Source organism: Nuphar pumila, chromosome 2, assembly GCF_984573655.1.
Source record: "Nuphar pumila chromosome 2, dmNupPumi1.hap1.1, whole genome shotgun sequence".
NCBI classification, from domain to species: Eukaryota; Viridiplantae; Streptophyta; class Magnoliopsida; order Nymphaeales; family Nymphaeaceae; genus Nuphar; species Nuphar pumila.
In genome coordinates this window covers 39,170,459-39,184,728 of record NC_143250.1, presented here as the reverse complement: position 1 = coordinate 39,184,728, position 14,270 = coordinate 39,170,459, and the positions used below count along the sequence as shown (strand labels likewise).

The 14,270-nt window shown below is 37.8% G+C and overlaps 1 protein-coding gene across 1 annotated transcript; it reads left to right on the top strand.

Moving 5' to 3' along the window:
- The first annotated feature begins 5,275 nt into the window (after positions 1–5,275).
- Positions 5,276–12,300, top strand: LOC149845301 (cationic amino acid transporter 9, chloroplastic-like). The gene is made up of 8 exons (XM_089997558.1): positions 5,276–5,629; positions 6,347–6,756; positions 8,095–8,271; positions 8,463–8,687; positions 8,861–9,037; positions 9,224–9,460; positions 10,277–10,366; positions 11,924–12,300. The coding sequence occupies exons 1-8, from the start codon at positions 5,302–5,304 to the stop codon at positions 12,068–12,070; spliced, it is 1,791 nt and encodes a 596-aa protein (XP_089853684.1). The 5' UTR covers positions 5,276–5,301; the 3' UTR covers positions 12,071–12,300.
- The last annotated feature ends 1,970 nt before the right edge of the window (positions 12,301–14,270 follow it).

The following is a 14,270-nucleotide window of genomic DNA, read 5'->3' as shown; positions in this document are numbered from 1 at the left end:
AATGCACTTCTCGCTCTTCTGATCCGTCTTGCTATGGTCACTAGAATCAATCAAGGCATAAGAAATACGACAAAAAAATCTTAAATTACTCATATTGGGCTTTCAGTTCCACCAAGCTTTATATGGTGTCATATTGCGCAGTGCCTTTGTTGGAGAGATGTTGAGAAGATAAACTATTGTAGCCACTGCTTCAACCCAAAAATCATTTGGTAGATGCTTCTCATTCAACATGCTTCGAGCCATCTCCACCACTGTTTTGTTCTTTCTTTTCGCAACCCCATTTTACTCTGGCATTTTTTCACAGTCAACTAACTACAAATACCATTTTTCTTACAAAATGAGTCAAAATCATCATATAGGAATTCTCCTCCTCTGTCGGTGCAAAGAACCTTTATGACATGCTCACTTTCTTTTTCTACAAAATCCTTAAATTCTTAAAATTTTTCAAATGCCTCTGACTTTTGAACAAGAAAGAACACCCAACTCATACGAGAAAAGTCATTAGTAAGCAATAGAAAATATTTACTCTTATTCAAAGATAAAGTATTTATCAATCCACATATGTCGGTGTGAACTATTTCAAGTGACATTTTGGCTCTCCATGCTTTTTCAACTGAGAATGACAAACGATGTTGTTTTCCATAAACATACCCTTCTCAGACATCATCAACACAACCAATGAAAGGCAAATCACTAACCATTTGCTTTTGACTTAATAATTTCAGCCCATTAAAATGCAAGTGACCATACTGTAAATGCCAAAGATGAGATATTTTATTGAGATCTATAACTAGCGCACAATCTTCAAGGTGAGAAAGCTTAAGTGAAAACATTCTATTCTCAGCCATGTGAATTATCACAAGAGGTAAGGTTGACTTGTCCTTTCTGATTTCACATGTATCTCTAAGGAATGACACATAGTAGCCTTTTTGAACTAGTTGGCTCACACTGAGTAAATTATAAGCTAAACCAGGTATATAGAAAACATCATGAATTAATTTCTCATTACTTGATTTAATTTTAACTATAATAGTACCCTTGCCTTCAATCTTCACAGGTTTATTGTTCCTAAGACAAACCCGAAATCTCATTGACTCATTAATGCTACGAGAAAACTTTTTCTGACCTGTCATGTGATTACTACAGCCGCTATCTAAAAACCATACATGATTGGCCATATTTTCTTTTAAATCCAGGTGAGTAAGGAATAAATTACCATCCTCTTTTTCTTCCACAACATTGACTTGTTGCTTTGACTTGTCCCAACAATAAGGTTCTGTATGCCCGGTTTTCTTATAAAAGTTGCAGTATCTATTCTTGTGGGTTTGCTTTTGACTTCCTTTATCACCATTTTTAGACTTTTGATGGCCATTATCAAACCGTCCATGTCCACAACCACGACCATGGTAGCCACCTCTACCACGACCTCGATCAACATGCTTTTTGGTAAAAAATGCCTTCACCACTTTTATCTTTGTTGCTGACCTCCAACTTGATCTGAAAAGCCTGCTCAACATTCTTCTCACCTGACTTGTTCATTCTTTTCTCATGAGCTAGAAGAGAACCCATCAATTCATTAAGAGAATGAACAGACAAGTCCTTAGACTCTTCAATGGCAGTGACAACATGATCAAATTTCAGTGGCAAACTTCTTAGAACCTTTTCTATAACTTTTTGATCTAAGATAATTTCTTCATATGTCCTCATATGATTTATAGTGATAGAAATTCTAGAGAAAAAATCTTGAACAAACTCACCACCCTTCATGAACAAAGTCTCAAATTCTCTACGCAGAGTTTGAAGTTTCACTGTTGTTACCTTTTTATCGCCATAAAATTCCTATTGTAATGTAATCCAAGCATCCTTTGATTTGGTAGCAGTAGCAATACAGAGAAAAATTACCTCTGTCAATGCTTGTTGCAAAACAAGTAAAGCCTTCACATCCTTTTTGTGAAGCTCCTTCACATCTATTGGTTTTTCCATGGCTTTTAAACTCTCTGTTTCTGTATAGCCATTCTCAACTGGATCCCAAAGATCTTGTGAAATAAAAAATGTCCTCATCTTGATACTCTAAAATTCATATTTTTTCTCATGAAAAATAGGCATCAAGGATTATGAAAGCTTGAGTATATTCATACCAATCGACATGATGAATCATCTCCAATTAATCACCACTTCTTTGAAGACTTCTTGCTTCGACAATAATCTCCATAGCACAACACTACACCCAACACGATCGAAACGTATCTCTAATACCAAAAATGCTGAAATAACAAGGAAGAACGGACTCCTCTTTACCACTACATTAAAGACGAGAATAAAAACAGAAAGAAAAAATCAGAACAACTTTGTTACTTGGGTGGAGACGTACAAAATTTCTTAACTGTCTTACAAACCATACTTCTTACTGCTATCTATAGAAAAACAAAGTGATCACACATGACCAACAAGTGCCACTTATAAGACCCATTACTACCACTAAGTTAAACTATTACACCACTCACCCATTAACACCACAACATGACTCTACTACTTAAAGACTAGGTACCACTAGCACTATAATGTTTCCCACAACTAACAACAACATACACGTCACACATACTCATTCAAAACAAGAGGTATTCACGTTGATAATTTGCATCAATTCTTATCAATATAATGTTATTTGTGGTGACCTCTTATCACCCTCTTTTTGTGATTTCTTTGTTACAACAAAATACTGGTTCTTCTTTTTAAAAGGGTATATAGATGATGACTGTGGATAGGTTGTTTATTTGTTTTTTTTTTCATTGATAAGAACGATATTATACATATTGTTTAATGGGTCATTGATCACTTTGCATGGATGGCAATTTTGAAAATTGAATCAGGTTGGCTCTTCGGGATCAAAAGAATGGTAATGATCATAACTGCACTAGTGGCGACGGAAATAATTGGTAAAACTCTCTCTCTCTCTCTCTCTCTCTCTCTCTGGATGCCTTTAAGCAGGAGTTCTGATATTTAGTTTTAAGACAAGCTCGTTCCTATGCCTCAAGCAAAGTCATGAAAGAACAGATCCTCATAAAGCCGGCTTTATACTGATTTTTTTATCCTTTTATAGAATGCACTGATTTTTTTTTGAATGAATATAGAATGCACTGATTTGTATGTTATGGTATGTTATACTTTAGGACCCCAACTACAAAGATATCGTACCTGTTCTTGAACAATGTCCAGATCATTTACTCTATCTCTCTCTCTCTTTCTCTCTCATGTGTGTGTGCGTGTGGAGGAGCAGGTGGAGGAGCTCAGCTGCTAGTGAAAAGCGCAAGGTGAATGTGAGAAAAAAGATGAGGGAGCCTAGATTTTGTTTTCAAACCACGAGTGACGTGGATGTGTTGGATGATAGATATAGATGGAGAAAATATGGACAAAAATTTGTCAAGAACAGCCTTCATCCAAGGTGATTTCTTTTCCGTTCTAATGAAAAGCTGCATACTTATTTGTGATTTCTCCTATTCTTTGATGAATGGTCAATCTATTTAAATTGCATTAGTCTCCCTATTTCATGTGTTTGAGAGAGAGAGAGATCTCATTTTTTCAGGAAAGCAATCATCTGTGTGTTTGTATTTTATGTCTACCACAGTATCTGGATTACAGATATTGACTACTTCATTGTCTTGGTAATTGGTTTGATCGAGTTAATTGAAGGGGATTCAACTTAACAGACTCAAGAGATATCAAATGTAATTGGACACCCCACCCATGGTTAAATTAATATGAATGTTATGCTACAATTTCTAGGACTGATTTGAAAAAATTTGCGTATGACATATAGAACTATATTTCATCCAGAAAATGATTCTGGTCTTTACCATCTTATAGTTCATATGATTATGGTGCATGGCATTTCTACGTTAATGTTTTGCAGTTCTTCTAGATGCACTTATTATTGTGGTTTATGGAATAAAAAGAAACACAAGAAAATAATTTTAACGTGGTTGAGCCTATGATGCCTACGTCCACGGCTCTCTCTCTCTCTCTCTCTCTCTCTCTCTCTTCTCTCTCTCTCTCAACAAACCACAAGAGAGAGAGGTTCCACTATTATATCACCTTCATCTACAAGAAAGAGTTCACGATATCTTCCTGGATCTTCTAATTTCACATGATTACCACACTCAATTTCGGAAGGAGTCTTTTTGTAAAGCTTGCCTAATTCAACTCTTTCCTTATTACAATTGGAATTAAATTATCTTGAAAACTTCTTTATAAAATGGACTCCTTTCCTTGATCATTTCCCACGCCTTTCTTATCCTAACCTTGCTTGGACTTGTCTTGGTGTTGAACTATCTTTTTTGAATTCTTAATAATGTCAGCTCTACAATGGTTGATCATCAAATGATGTCATACGTGTAGGGAAAACTCCAACCCTTGTCAATAAAATAATACCCAACCGGAAGAAAAAGAAACCAAAGAGGAAAAGAAGAAAATTTCACTAGCATTTTTACTTGTACACACAAAACTAAAGTCCCACACATACATATAGGCTTTGAAACCTACACCCTTCTAACATAAGAAAATTAAATTTAATTACTCACTAATGCATGAGGACTTAGATAACGGTAAATAACCTCTATTATGTGTCCCGTGTCAATGGGTCAAGTAAGAGAATGCTGAACATTTCGGATCGAGTCCAACTAAAGGTAATCCGATTTGACACAAGGCACTCAAAAGGCAAAATGAGGGAGTGGGAGGGGGTTGCGTGAGTGTGATTAGCTCACATTCAATAAGGGCACGTGAAGATGCATGAATACCATGCATGTAACCCCACTCTCTCTGCCTTATATAAAGAGAGGCATGGTTGCTTGATGAGTGCAATCAATGAGCTCTCTTTCATTTGGTTTCAAGGTCATACTCACCTTTCAACCTGATGGACTGGGCTCATCGTAGGTGTCGATATAGGCTCAAGAGAACATCGAGCACCTACGTCTACACAAGCTTCATCTAGATCTCCTATGATGGCAAACAAAACATTCGAGAGATTTTCCTTGCCATTCTTCGTAGAACGAATTTCGAAACGTTACTTTCAGAGTTTGACTACTTGGACATAATAAAAACTAGAGCAGATCCAGTGATCGAGCTCGAGTACTCTACAAAGTACTAAGGCCACATAGAAGAAAAACACGAAATCGGTGGTGATTTTTTGTGTTTGTGTTTTACATAAAAAATCGGAATTTTACGTGCCTTGTGTGCCCGGAGTACTTTGTAAAGTCCTCGAGCCCGATCACCTATCCCCGATTAGAACAGGGAAAGTGAAAAAGAATGAGAAAAACTCGGAAATTCTCGCGGGATGTGTCTCTTCCTCTCTCTGACCAAATTCTGGCAAGCCCAAACCGAGGAGTGAACGGGAGGATGACGCGTGGCGGCAGCCCGGTCGGCGACCGGTGGCCGTGGCTCGCCGGCTTCTGGAATTCCGCCCGCCGCGTGAAGCCCATCCAGACTGTCCCGACCCACCCAGCGGCGTCGTCGCCTGCTGGAGGCCTCGTCCGGCGGCTCGGCGCCATCGATCTGATCCTGATCGGCATCGGTGCTTCGATCGGCGCCGGAATCTTCGTCGTCACTGGAACTGTTGCACGCGACACTGGACCTGGTTCCCTCCTTCTCTTCCACCCCTTTCCTTTCGCTACTAGCAATCGTCGCTTACTATTACTAAACTGTGATTCCTTTCATATTTATGATTTTGTGATTTCCATGGAGAAATTCGATGAGGTACAAGTCGGTCTGTTATTAGTTTGCTGTGATTATGTGTCGGCTTGGGTGAAATCTAGTGTTTGGAGTGGGAATTGGTTTTCGATAGCATTGTTTGTTAAATTGAACGGGTGAATATGGGTTTATGTTGTGCCAATGCTGATTTGGAGTTTTGCATATTGAAATTGAACCCACGTCCGGCCAGTTTTTGGCGCCGGCCAGGATCGAATCCGTTGGGGCGTGCTCTATACGAACAATTAGCTGAGTTTCAGCTTGGTGATGTGCCAGAAACTCGATAATTCTTGCCGGGTTTGGTGATTCTGGAAATGCAAGGGCGGAACTATATGCCGTTATTGGTTTCTTATGCGTGTATGCGTGTGAGAGAGACATAGAGCGATATTGAACTACTTAAAACGTAGAATCTCATTACTTACTACAACTTAATGAGAAGCAAATTCCAGTGAATCCAAACACCAGAATCCTTAGCTAGGTCAAAATTCCAATTCTGGCACTCATGGTCCAGCTAATCGAACTGTGTGTGTATGAGAAGTGATTGCATCTTGTTGCAGTTGTTTTATGACTAATTTAGTTTATTAATTCATCTCTTACACTGTTTTAGGTGTTACAATTAGTTTTATTCTAGCTGGAGCAGCGTGCATGCTCAATGCTCTGTGCTATGCGGAGCTGTCTTCACGCTTTCCTGCACTTGTTGGTGGTGCATATCTGTATTCCTATTCAGCATTTAACGAGCTCACTGCATTCCTTGTTTTCACGCAACTGATGCTCGACTACCATATTGGGGCGGCAAGCATTGCACGAAGCCTGGCGAGCTATGTGGTGGCCTTGTTGAAGCTCTTTCCCTTTTTCAGGGAGAGCTTGCCTGACTGGATTGGGGGCGGTCAGGAGTACTTCGGGGGAGTTTTATCTATCAATGTCTTGGCACCAATTCTCTTGGTAATCTTGACTGTAATTCTATGCCAAGGTGTTCAAGAATCAGCATTGGTGAATTCAGTTATGACTGTAACAAAGGTGTTGTTTATTCCTATACTTAGAGTTCCTCTTGGCATTGCATTTTCTGTGAATTTGATTACTGAATTATATAAAATTTGAATTTTTGTGGGTCATTTTGCTGAGAGTATAATAGCTTGATTCATAGGCGGTAGTTGGTAGTTGGTTGCTTGCCCTCTTTTCTCACTAGCATTTTCTCCAAAATGTGAGTTGTTAGGAATACATGCTGTATTGTATCGTGTTTGGCTATCGACTAAGAACATGTGTCATAAGAAATGCATAACTATATTCATTTTGTAGTGTGTTTGGTTCAGAATTTCAGAAATATATGAAAACTTTATATCTAATTATTAGAAGCATTTAAAAATTAAAAAGGAAAAAAAAATTGCAGCAGTTATAATCTGTAATTGCTTCATCTTCATTCTGAACTTTTACTAAGGTTATACACATTAAATGAACACCTCTCCCTATTCATTAAAAAATCATTCTTTCTGTTCTTTTTCAACATAATCCAAACCCATCTTCATGAAAGTTTTCCTTGGCCAAAAATGTGAAAGGAAAAAAAAAAGAAAACGGATTGCGTTCAAAGATATAGTGGTAACAATCTTAACACTCGAGAAGTTCCTCTAAAACGATGGCCATTTCAAATCATTCCAAACATCCAAAAAATATTGATTTTTTATTTAGAAAAAAATGAAAAAATATGAGTAAAAATCTAATTAACACCCAACCATATGAATTCAATAATGCTGGTACTAAAAACATTGTAAAAGTACTCTTCTCCTTTGACAACATGTGTGAGGAAAAATCCATTTTCCTCATTAAAATCTCACTAGACCAAAAAGGCATAAAAAATTATATTTATGAAACTAATGATGATTGTCCGGGGTGTCTGTGTCAACCATCAACTCAATGATCAAGAACCTCTTCCTTTTCACTCTATGATTTTTCTGTGGAAGGGGAAATGAAGAAAGACAAATCACAAAGTAGATATTGTGATATTTGAAATATATTTTCTCTGAAACCTGTTTTTGATGGTGAAACCAAACACTCAAGTTTCATGTACAAAGTTAGTTGTATTTCATTTAACTTTTTTCTCATGGAAGTAAATGTTGCCTTTGCTTTTTGTAATCATAGTTCAAAACTTCAAATCCAAATCAAGGTTTATGCACTTGCATACAGTGCAATTGATATGTCAATGTTCATAAGTGATGATGGTTTTCATCCTTTTATCTCCAGTTTTAACTTTGATCTTGTGAAAATTTTCATGCTTTTCACTTGGCAAAATATTCAACCTTCATAAGCATGCTCGCATGGTTTACTATCTAATTAGCTAATGCAATGGCGATGATCCTGCAGGTAACTATTGTCCTTATTGTCATTGTTGTTGGTGCTTTTGAGGTGGATGTGTCAAACTGGTCACCTTTTGCCCCAAATGGGTTTAAAGCTATCATCACTGGAGCAACCGTAGTATTCTTTGCTTATGTTGGATTTGATGCAGTTGCTAATTCTGCAGAAGAATCTAAAAGACCACAGGTTAAATAAACTTGCTTTTTGCCACTCGTGCATTCTTTATTAGGTTAGTGCTAGATGATCCACGTCTTCTGACCTGAACAATTTCTGTTTGGGTTTTATTGAGGTTGTCAGTTCCGAGCTGCTCAGTGGGATTTTGTTTATGAATTTCTTGACATTATTCTCTGTTCAACTTATTTGCATTGTTTTCTCAGAGGGATTTGCCTATTGGCATTCTTGTCAGCCTGCTTGCTTGTGCGGTATTATATGTTGGTGTATGCTTGGTAATCACTGGAATGGTTCCATACAAGTTACTTGGTGAAGATGCTCCATTAGTTGAAGCCTTTTCTGAAAAAGGACTGAAATTTGTATCTATTTTAATCAGTATAGGAGCTGTTGCAGGCCTGACTACAACCCTTCTGGTTGGCTTGTATGTTCAGGTAAACCAGTTGGTTTGGATTAGCATTCTAGTTTTCTCTTTGCTCTGTGCACAAGTATGCGTTTGTTTTCTGGAGGGTGTGCATGTGTGTGCATGCACTCTTGCTTGTTGTGGATGAAGAAAGCTTTCTAAGATTGTGGTAACATATGTAAATTGACTTTTCTTTTTTGTCAGTCTCGATTATATCTTGGGCTTGGAAGAGATGGACTACTGCCATCAGTCTTTGCAAAGGTGCATCATATTCGTCACACTCCCATACATTCACAGGTCTGGGTTGGTTGTGTTGCTGGAATCATGGCCGGATTGTTTAATGTCCATGAACTCTCTCACATTCTTTCAGTTGGATCACTGGTAAGGTTCCTAACTGCATGTTGGATGCAATTATATATTTCAATTGCAATTTTATCTTTTCATAGTTAGAATGGGATTTCTACCTTTTCTGGAGCTAGTGCAGCTAAATGGTTCTGCCTTTTGTTTCTCTTTTTTCTTTTCTTTTTTAAGTCACTTATAGAAATGGTAATTATTTTCTTGGGACAGACTGGATATTCTGTTGTTTCAGCATGTGTCATCACTCTTCGCTGGAAGGACAAAGCATCAGCCCAAGTTTCTATAAGGGGCCTATCAGCCCGGCATGAGGGCATCATCTCCCTTCTTGGAGTTGCCTGGTTTGGTTTCTTGGCTGGGTTGTGCTACCGTTTCAGTGCTGGGGTTGTATTTTTGCTAGTGGCTGTTGTCATAGCTGTTGCATTTGCTGCTGCTCTTCAGTATCGCCAAGTAAATCTTCTTCAGTCCTTTATGAAATTAACTAAATGAGGCGTGTTTGAATCACTGGACAAATGCTTCCTGGACACGCCAGGCAGCGTTTGTCCAGGACCTGTACACAGGTTGTACCTTCGCCTGATGAAAACAAGCACGGGGGGGGGCGCTGTTTGTCCTGTCCGGGATGCACCCCGCATTGTGTATCAAGCATGGGACATTGCCCGGGCAGGGACCTGTCTGTCCCTACCCAGGTGTGTCCCGCCATTCAAAGACGCCTTTAGTGAATAAATAACTTACCCAGAACAACTTGTTCTATTGGAACATTCATGTTCTTTGTGAAGTTTAATTTTTTGAATTTACATAAATGCTTTTCATGTTAGTTTTTGTTAAATTGGCCCTTTTTAAGTTTTTGCGAGTATAGGAGCTGGAACTCTTTCTCAAAACATGATGAACCACAACCTGTAATTCACAACCTTCATGTTCACAGCATGAACTGTGGATATCATGGCTGTAGAAAGTCAAATGGTGATCCTTAGAAAGTTCTTTTCTGACTATACTAGTTAATTGAAGGTCAACTTTGACAGACCCAGCTTTTGTCTCAATTTTCAATCTCTTCTTGAATGAAATATGGACTCTTAATTGTCTTCCTTTTCCTTGACATAAATGTAAGATTTTTGGTTTCTTTTCAAAATCCCCAACGGATGTATCAAAATGTCAGTGATTCAACTGTTAATCGACTTTACTAACTTTAAAGAAAACTAGAATTCATCTCACTGGAGACTAACCCCAATATGCCTTGAACTGACTTCCTTCTAATTATGATTGCATCAGGCGTATGCAGATCCACCCGGCTTTTCTTGTCCAGGAGTTCCATTCGTGCCAACTATCTCCATCTTTTTCAACATGTTCCTGTTTGCTCAGGTTAGTAAAATCCAGGGTTACCGGAAGCGCCATAGGGCATGGGGAAGCATGCTTTCCCAAAGCGCATTTCGGAAGCGCGAAACGTGGCGCTTTCGAAAAGTGCTGGGAAGCGCCAAAAAAAATTGGGAAGCATGTTCCTGTTTGCTCAGGTTAGTAAGATCATAAAACGGATTCTAATAGGATGTTTATCAAGTATAGAAAAATGAACTTGAAGGGCATGCATTTACTCTATTTCGCTAAAATGTTTGCAAGTCAAGGACGTGTGCCATTTCATGAGGTGGCTTAAGTGGTATGACTAGGATTTTTGCTGTTTGACTCTTAATTAGTTGCATTTATTTATTTATACATATAATGCTTATATTTGTTGAGCATCTTCCTATAAATGTTGGAACGTAGGCAAGTAAGATAACATTTTATTTGGTAACTTTGTGCTCCTAGGTTTTCCAGGCTTCACCTCTTCTATGCGAAAATAGCCTCAAGGCTTACACCTCTCATATGAGAAGCTCATGCCTCACGCTGCATCTTATCTTTCTCATTATGTACCATTTTGTGGCTTTTGCCATAAGAAATCTATTATTAAAAATCCATTCAGTTGTATCATTGTGTTATAATCGCATTGAAATTGATGAATTTTATCCTTAGTAAACCAATGAAAAATAGAATAAATGGACAAGATTTTAGCCTTTTTTACATCTTATTTTTGAGGACTTGAAAAGAAAACCCTGTCAGCTTTTTTATTTGAATTTTCCAATAAAATATGTTTTAGAGACGGATCATAGGATGCAAAATGGACTAGGAGTCCTGTTCGGACTCACTCAGTTTTATTCATCATACTTGGTATAACTGCAAATCTTTTCCACTTCTATCTAATTTCTTAGCATTGTTATGCTTTTTTTCTTTCTTCAAAACACTGTACTTTATATCTTACATTCAGTATGCCATCTAAGAGTAATATCACAAAGAAAAACTATTACTGTATTTGGTTCGAGAATGATAATCTGAAAAGATCTTCAAAAAGGAAAAAAAAAAGAGAAATCAAAGTTCCTGGTACATATGCAAAGAAGTTTTGGAGAAATGGTGATGATGATGGATAATTCTAGCTTTCAAGAGTGGTGACTCTTAAGAGATTGAGCATTATCTGAAAAATGTTAGCTAATATTTTATTATTTTATTATTCACTGTTTGCAAATTATTAAATGTCATCATGGTTTTACGTTTAGTGTTTCTAAGTAGAGTTGGAATATTTTTGCCTAATCCTTGTTTTTGACGAGTTTGTTTGATTACATGGTCACTAAATATTTAGTTGGCAAACTTAACATATTTGTGTTTTTATTCTTAAGTGATCAAAGGCTGAGAAGATTATTTTAAGCATATATTGCTGCTTTAGTTTCTCTTGCTGCTGAGTCATGCCTAGCCCAGGCCAATGCTCTTTTGGTTTGGATCCAGGCAGTAGTCGACGCAATTTTTGTTCCCATGTAGATAGTAAAAAGATCCCAACCACCAACTAAATCCACCACCTTCTGGTAACTATGCTTACATTTTGTTTTGTTCTGGCAGCTACACTGGGAAGCATGGATTAGGTTTGTAGTCCTCAGTATTATCGCCATTGGGGTTTATGCTGCTTATGGGCAATATCATGCCAACCCAGCTAGCTCTAATGATTCAATAGTTTACCACAGGGTGCCTGCAGAGGATGCTCAATAGCTATACTGAAAGTTATCCTACTTCCCTATTTTTTGTAATTCATTTGTCCTGATGCTTTCCCCATAATGACATGTTTAGACAAAATGCAAAAATTCTTCTATTCACTGCTTGTGTAGTATTGGGCAATTATTACAAACAAAAGAAAGAAAAGGAAATGGGGGTAAAACAGATGTTATTTGCTTGTTTGTATGTTGTAAATTGTAATGTAATTTTAGTTAAGATTTTCTGCTCTTGTTTGGGTCATAATTTCTTTCTATGTCACGTGGACTCGGTTAGGGAGGTGCCGCACTCGAGTCGACACGCCCCGACACGGGTGCGGACACGGCCCGGACTCGGTCAATGCCGAGTCGGACTCGGTCAATGAGTCGAGGCTGAGTCCATCCTTTTTTGTACTCGGTCAACGTTGATTAAGTCAAAAAATTATCCATTTTTACAACAACAACAACGCCTTCATCCCAAACAATTGGGGTCGGCGATATGAACCAAAAAGAAAATCATTTTGGGTCCTCCACATGAATCCTTCTCCTCCAATCATTTCTATCCAATGTCATGTCCTCAATGAGGTTCAAAGCATTCATATCCTTTCTTATCATCTCCAGGCCTACCCCGACCTCTTTTAGCTAATAGATTTTCCCATTTCTCTATCCTTCTAATCGGAGCATCATTAGGCCTTCGCCGAATATGCCCAAACCATCGTAAACAATTCTCACTCATCTTATTTTCAATGGATGCAATGCCTACCTTCTTACGTATTTTCTCGTTCTGAATCTTATCTTTTAGTGTATTTTCACACATTCATCGAAGCATACGCATCTCAGTTACACTCATTTTTTGCAAATGATGTCTCTTGGCAGCCCAACATTCAGTACCATATAGTAAAGCGGGTCTAATTGTCGTCCTGTAAAACTTTTCCTTCAACTGCAATGACATTCTATGATCGCACAACACTCCAGTTGCACTTTTCCATTTCATCCATCCAACCTTAATCATATGATTTACATCACCATCAATTTCTCCATTCTTTTGAATGATAGATCCCAAATATTTGAAACAGTCACCCACCGCTATTTGTTGCTCACCAAGCTTCACTACACTCTCATCACTACTTCGTTGCTTACTAAACCGACATTCCATATATTATGTCTTACTCTTAAACGTAAAACCTCTTGCTTCCAAAGTCTGTCTCCATAATTCTAACTTAGCATTAACCCCAACTCTAAACTCATTAATCAAAACAATATCATCAGCAAACAACATACACCACGACACATTTTCTTGAATTGATCTCGTAAATTCATCTATCACTATAGCAAAAAAGAAAGAGCTTAATGCAAATCCTTGATGTAACCCAACCGTTATAGGAAAGTTGGTTGTCACCCCTCCACAAGTGCGAACATTGGTTACTACTCCTTCGTACATATCTTTAATTATACTAATGTACTTGAGAGAGATACCTTTCTTCATCATCCCTAGTTACTTTATCGTATGCCTTCTCCAAATCAATAAAAACCATATTCAAATCTTTGTTCCCCTCTCTATATCTCTCAATAAGTTGTCTAAGAAGATGTATAGCTTTCATAGCTGATCTTCCAGGCATAAAACCAAATTGATTCTCCGATATCATGACAACCTTCCTCAACCTATACTCAATCACCCTCTCCCAAAGTTTCATAGTATGACTCATGAGTTTTATACCACGATAGTTTGTGCAATCTTGTATATCACCCTTATTCTTATAGAGAGGCACCAAAGTACTCTTCCTCCACTCATTAGGCATCTTATTTGTCCGCCAAATCTTGTTAAAAAGATTTGCCAACCATACTAAACCTTTCTCCCCCAAGCATTTTCAAGCCTCAATAGGTATACCATCCGGGTCAACTGCTTTTCTGGATTGCATTTTCTTCAAAGTCTCTGTAATTTCTTTCTTTTGAATCTTGCGCATGAAGTCATGATTCATTTCATGTAAAGGAATGGACAAGTCGCCAAGATCCTGTGCATGCCTTCCATTAAACAACTTATCAAAATAATCTTTCTATCTCTCTTTAATCTCCTCATCTTTAACTAAAACCCTTTGCATTTCATCTTTGATACATCTAACCATACCCAGATCCCTCGATTTCATATATCTCATCTTTGCAAGCTTATAAATATCCTTTTCGCCGTCCTTGGTATCCAACTTGTCATAGACCTCCTTATATAT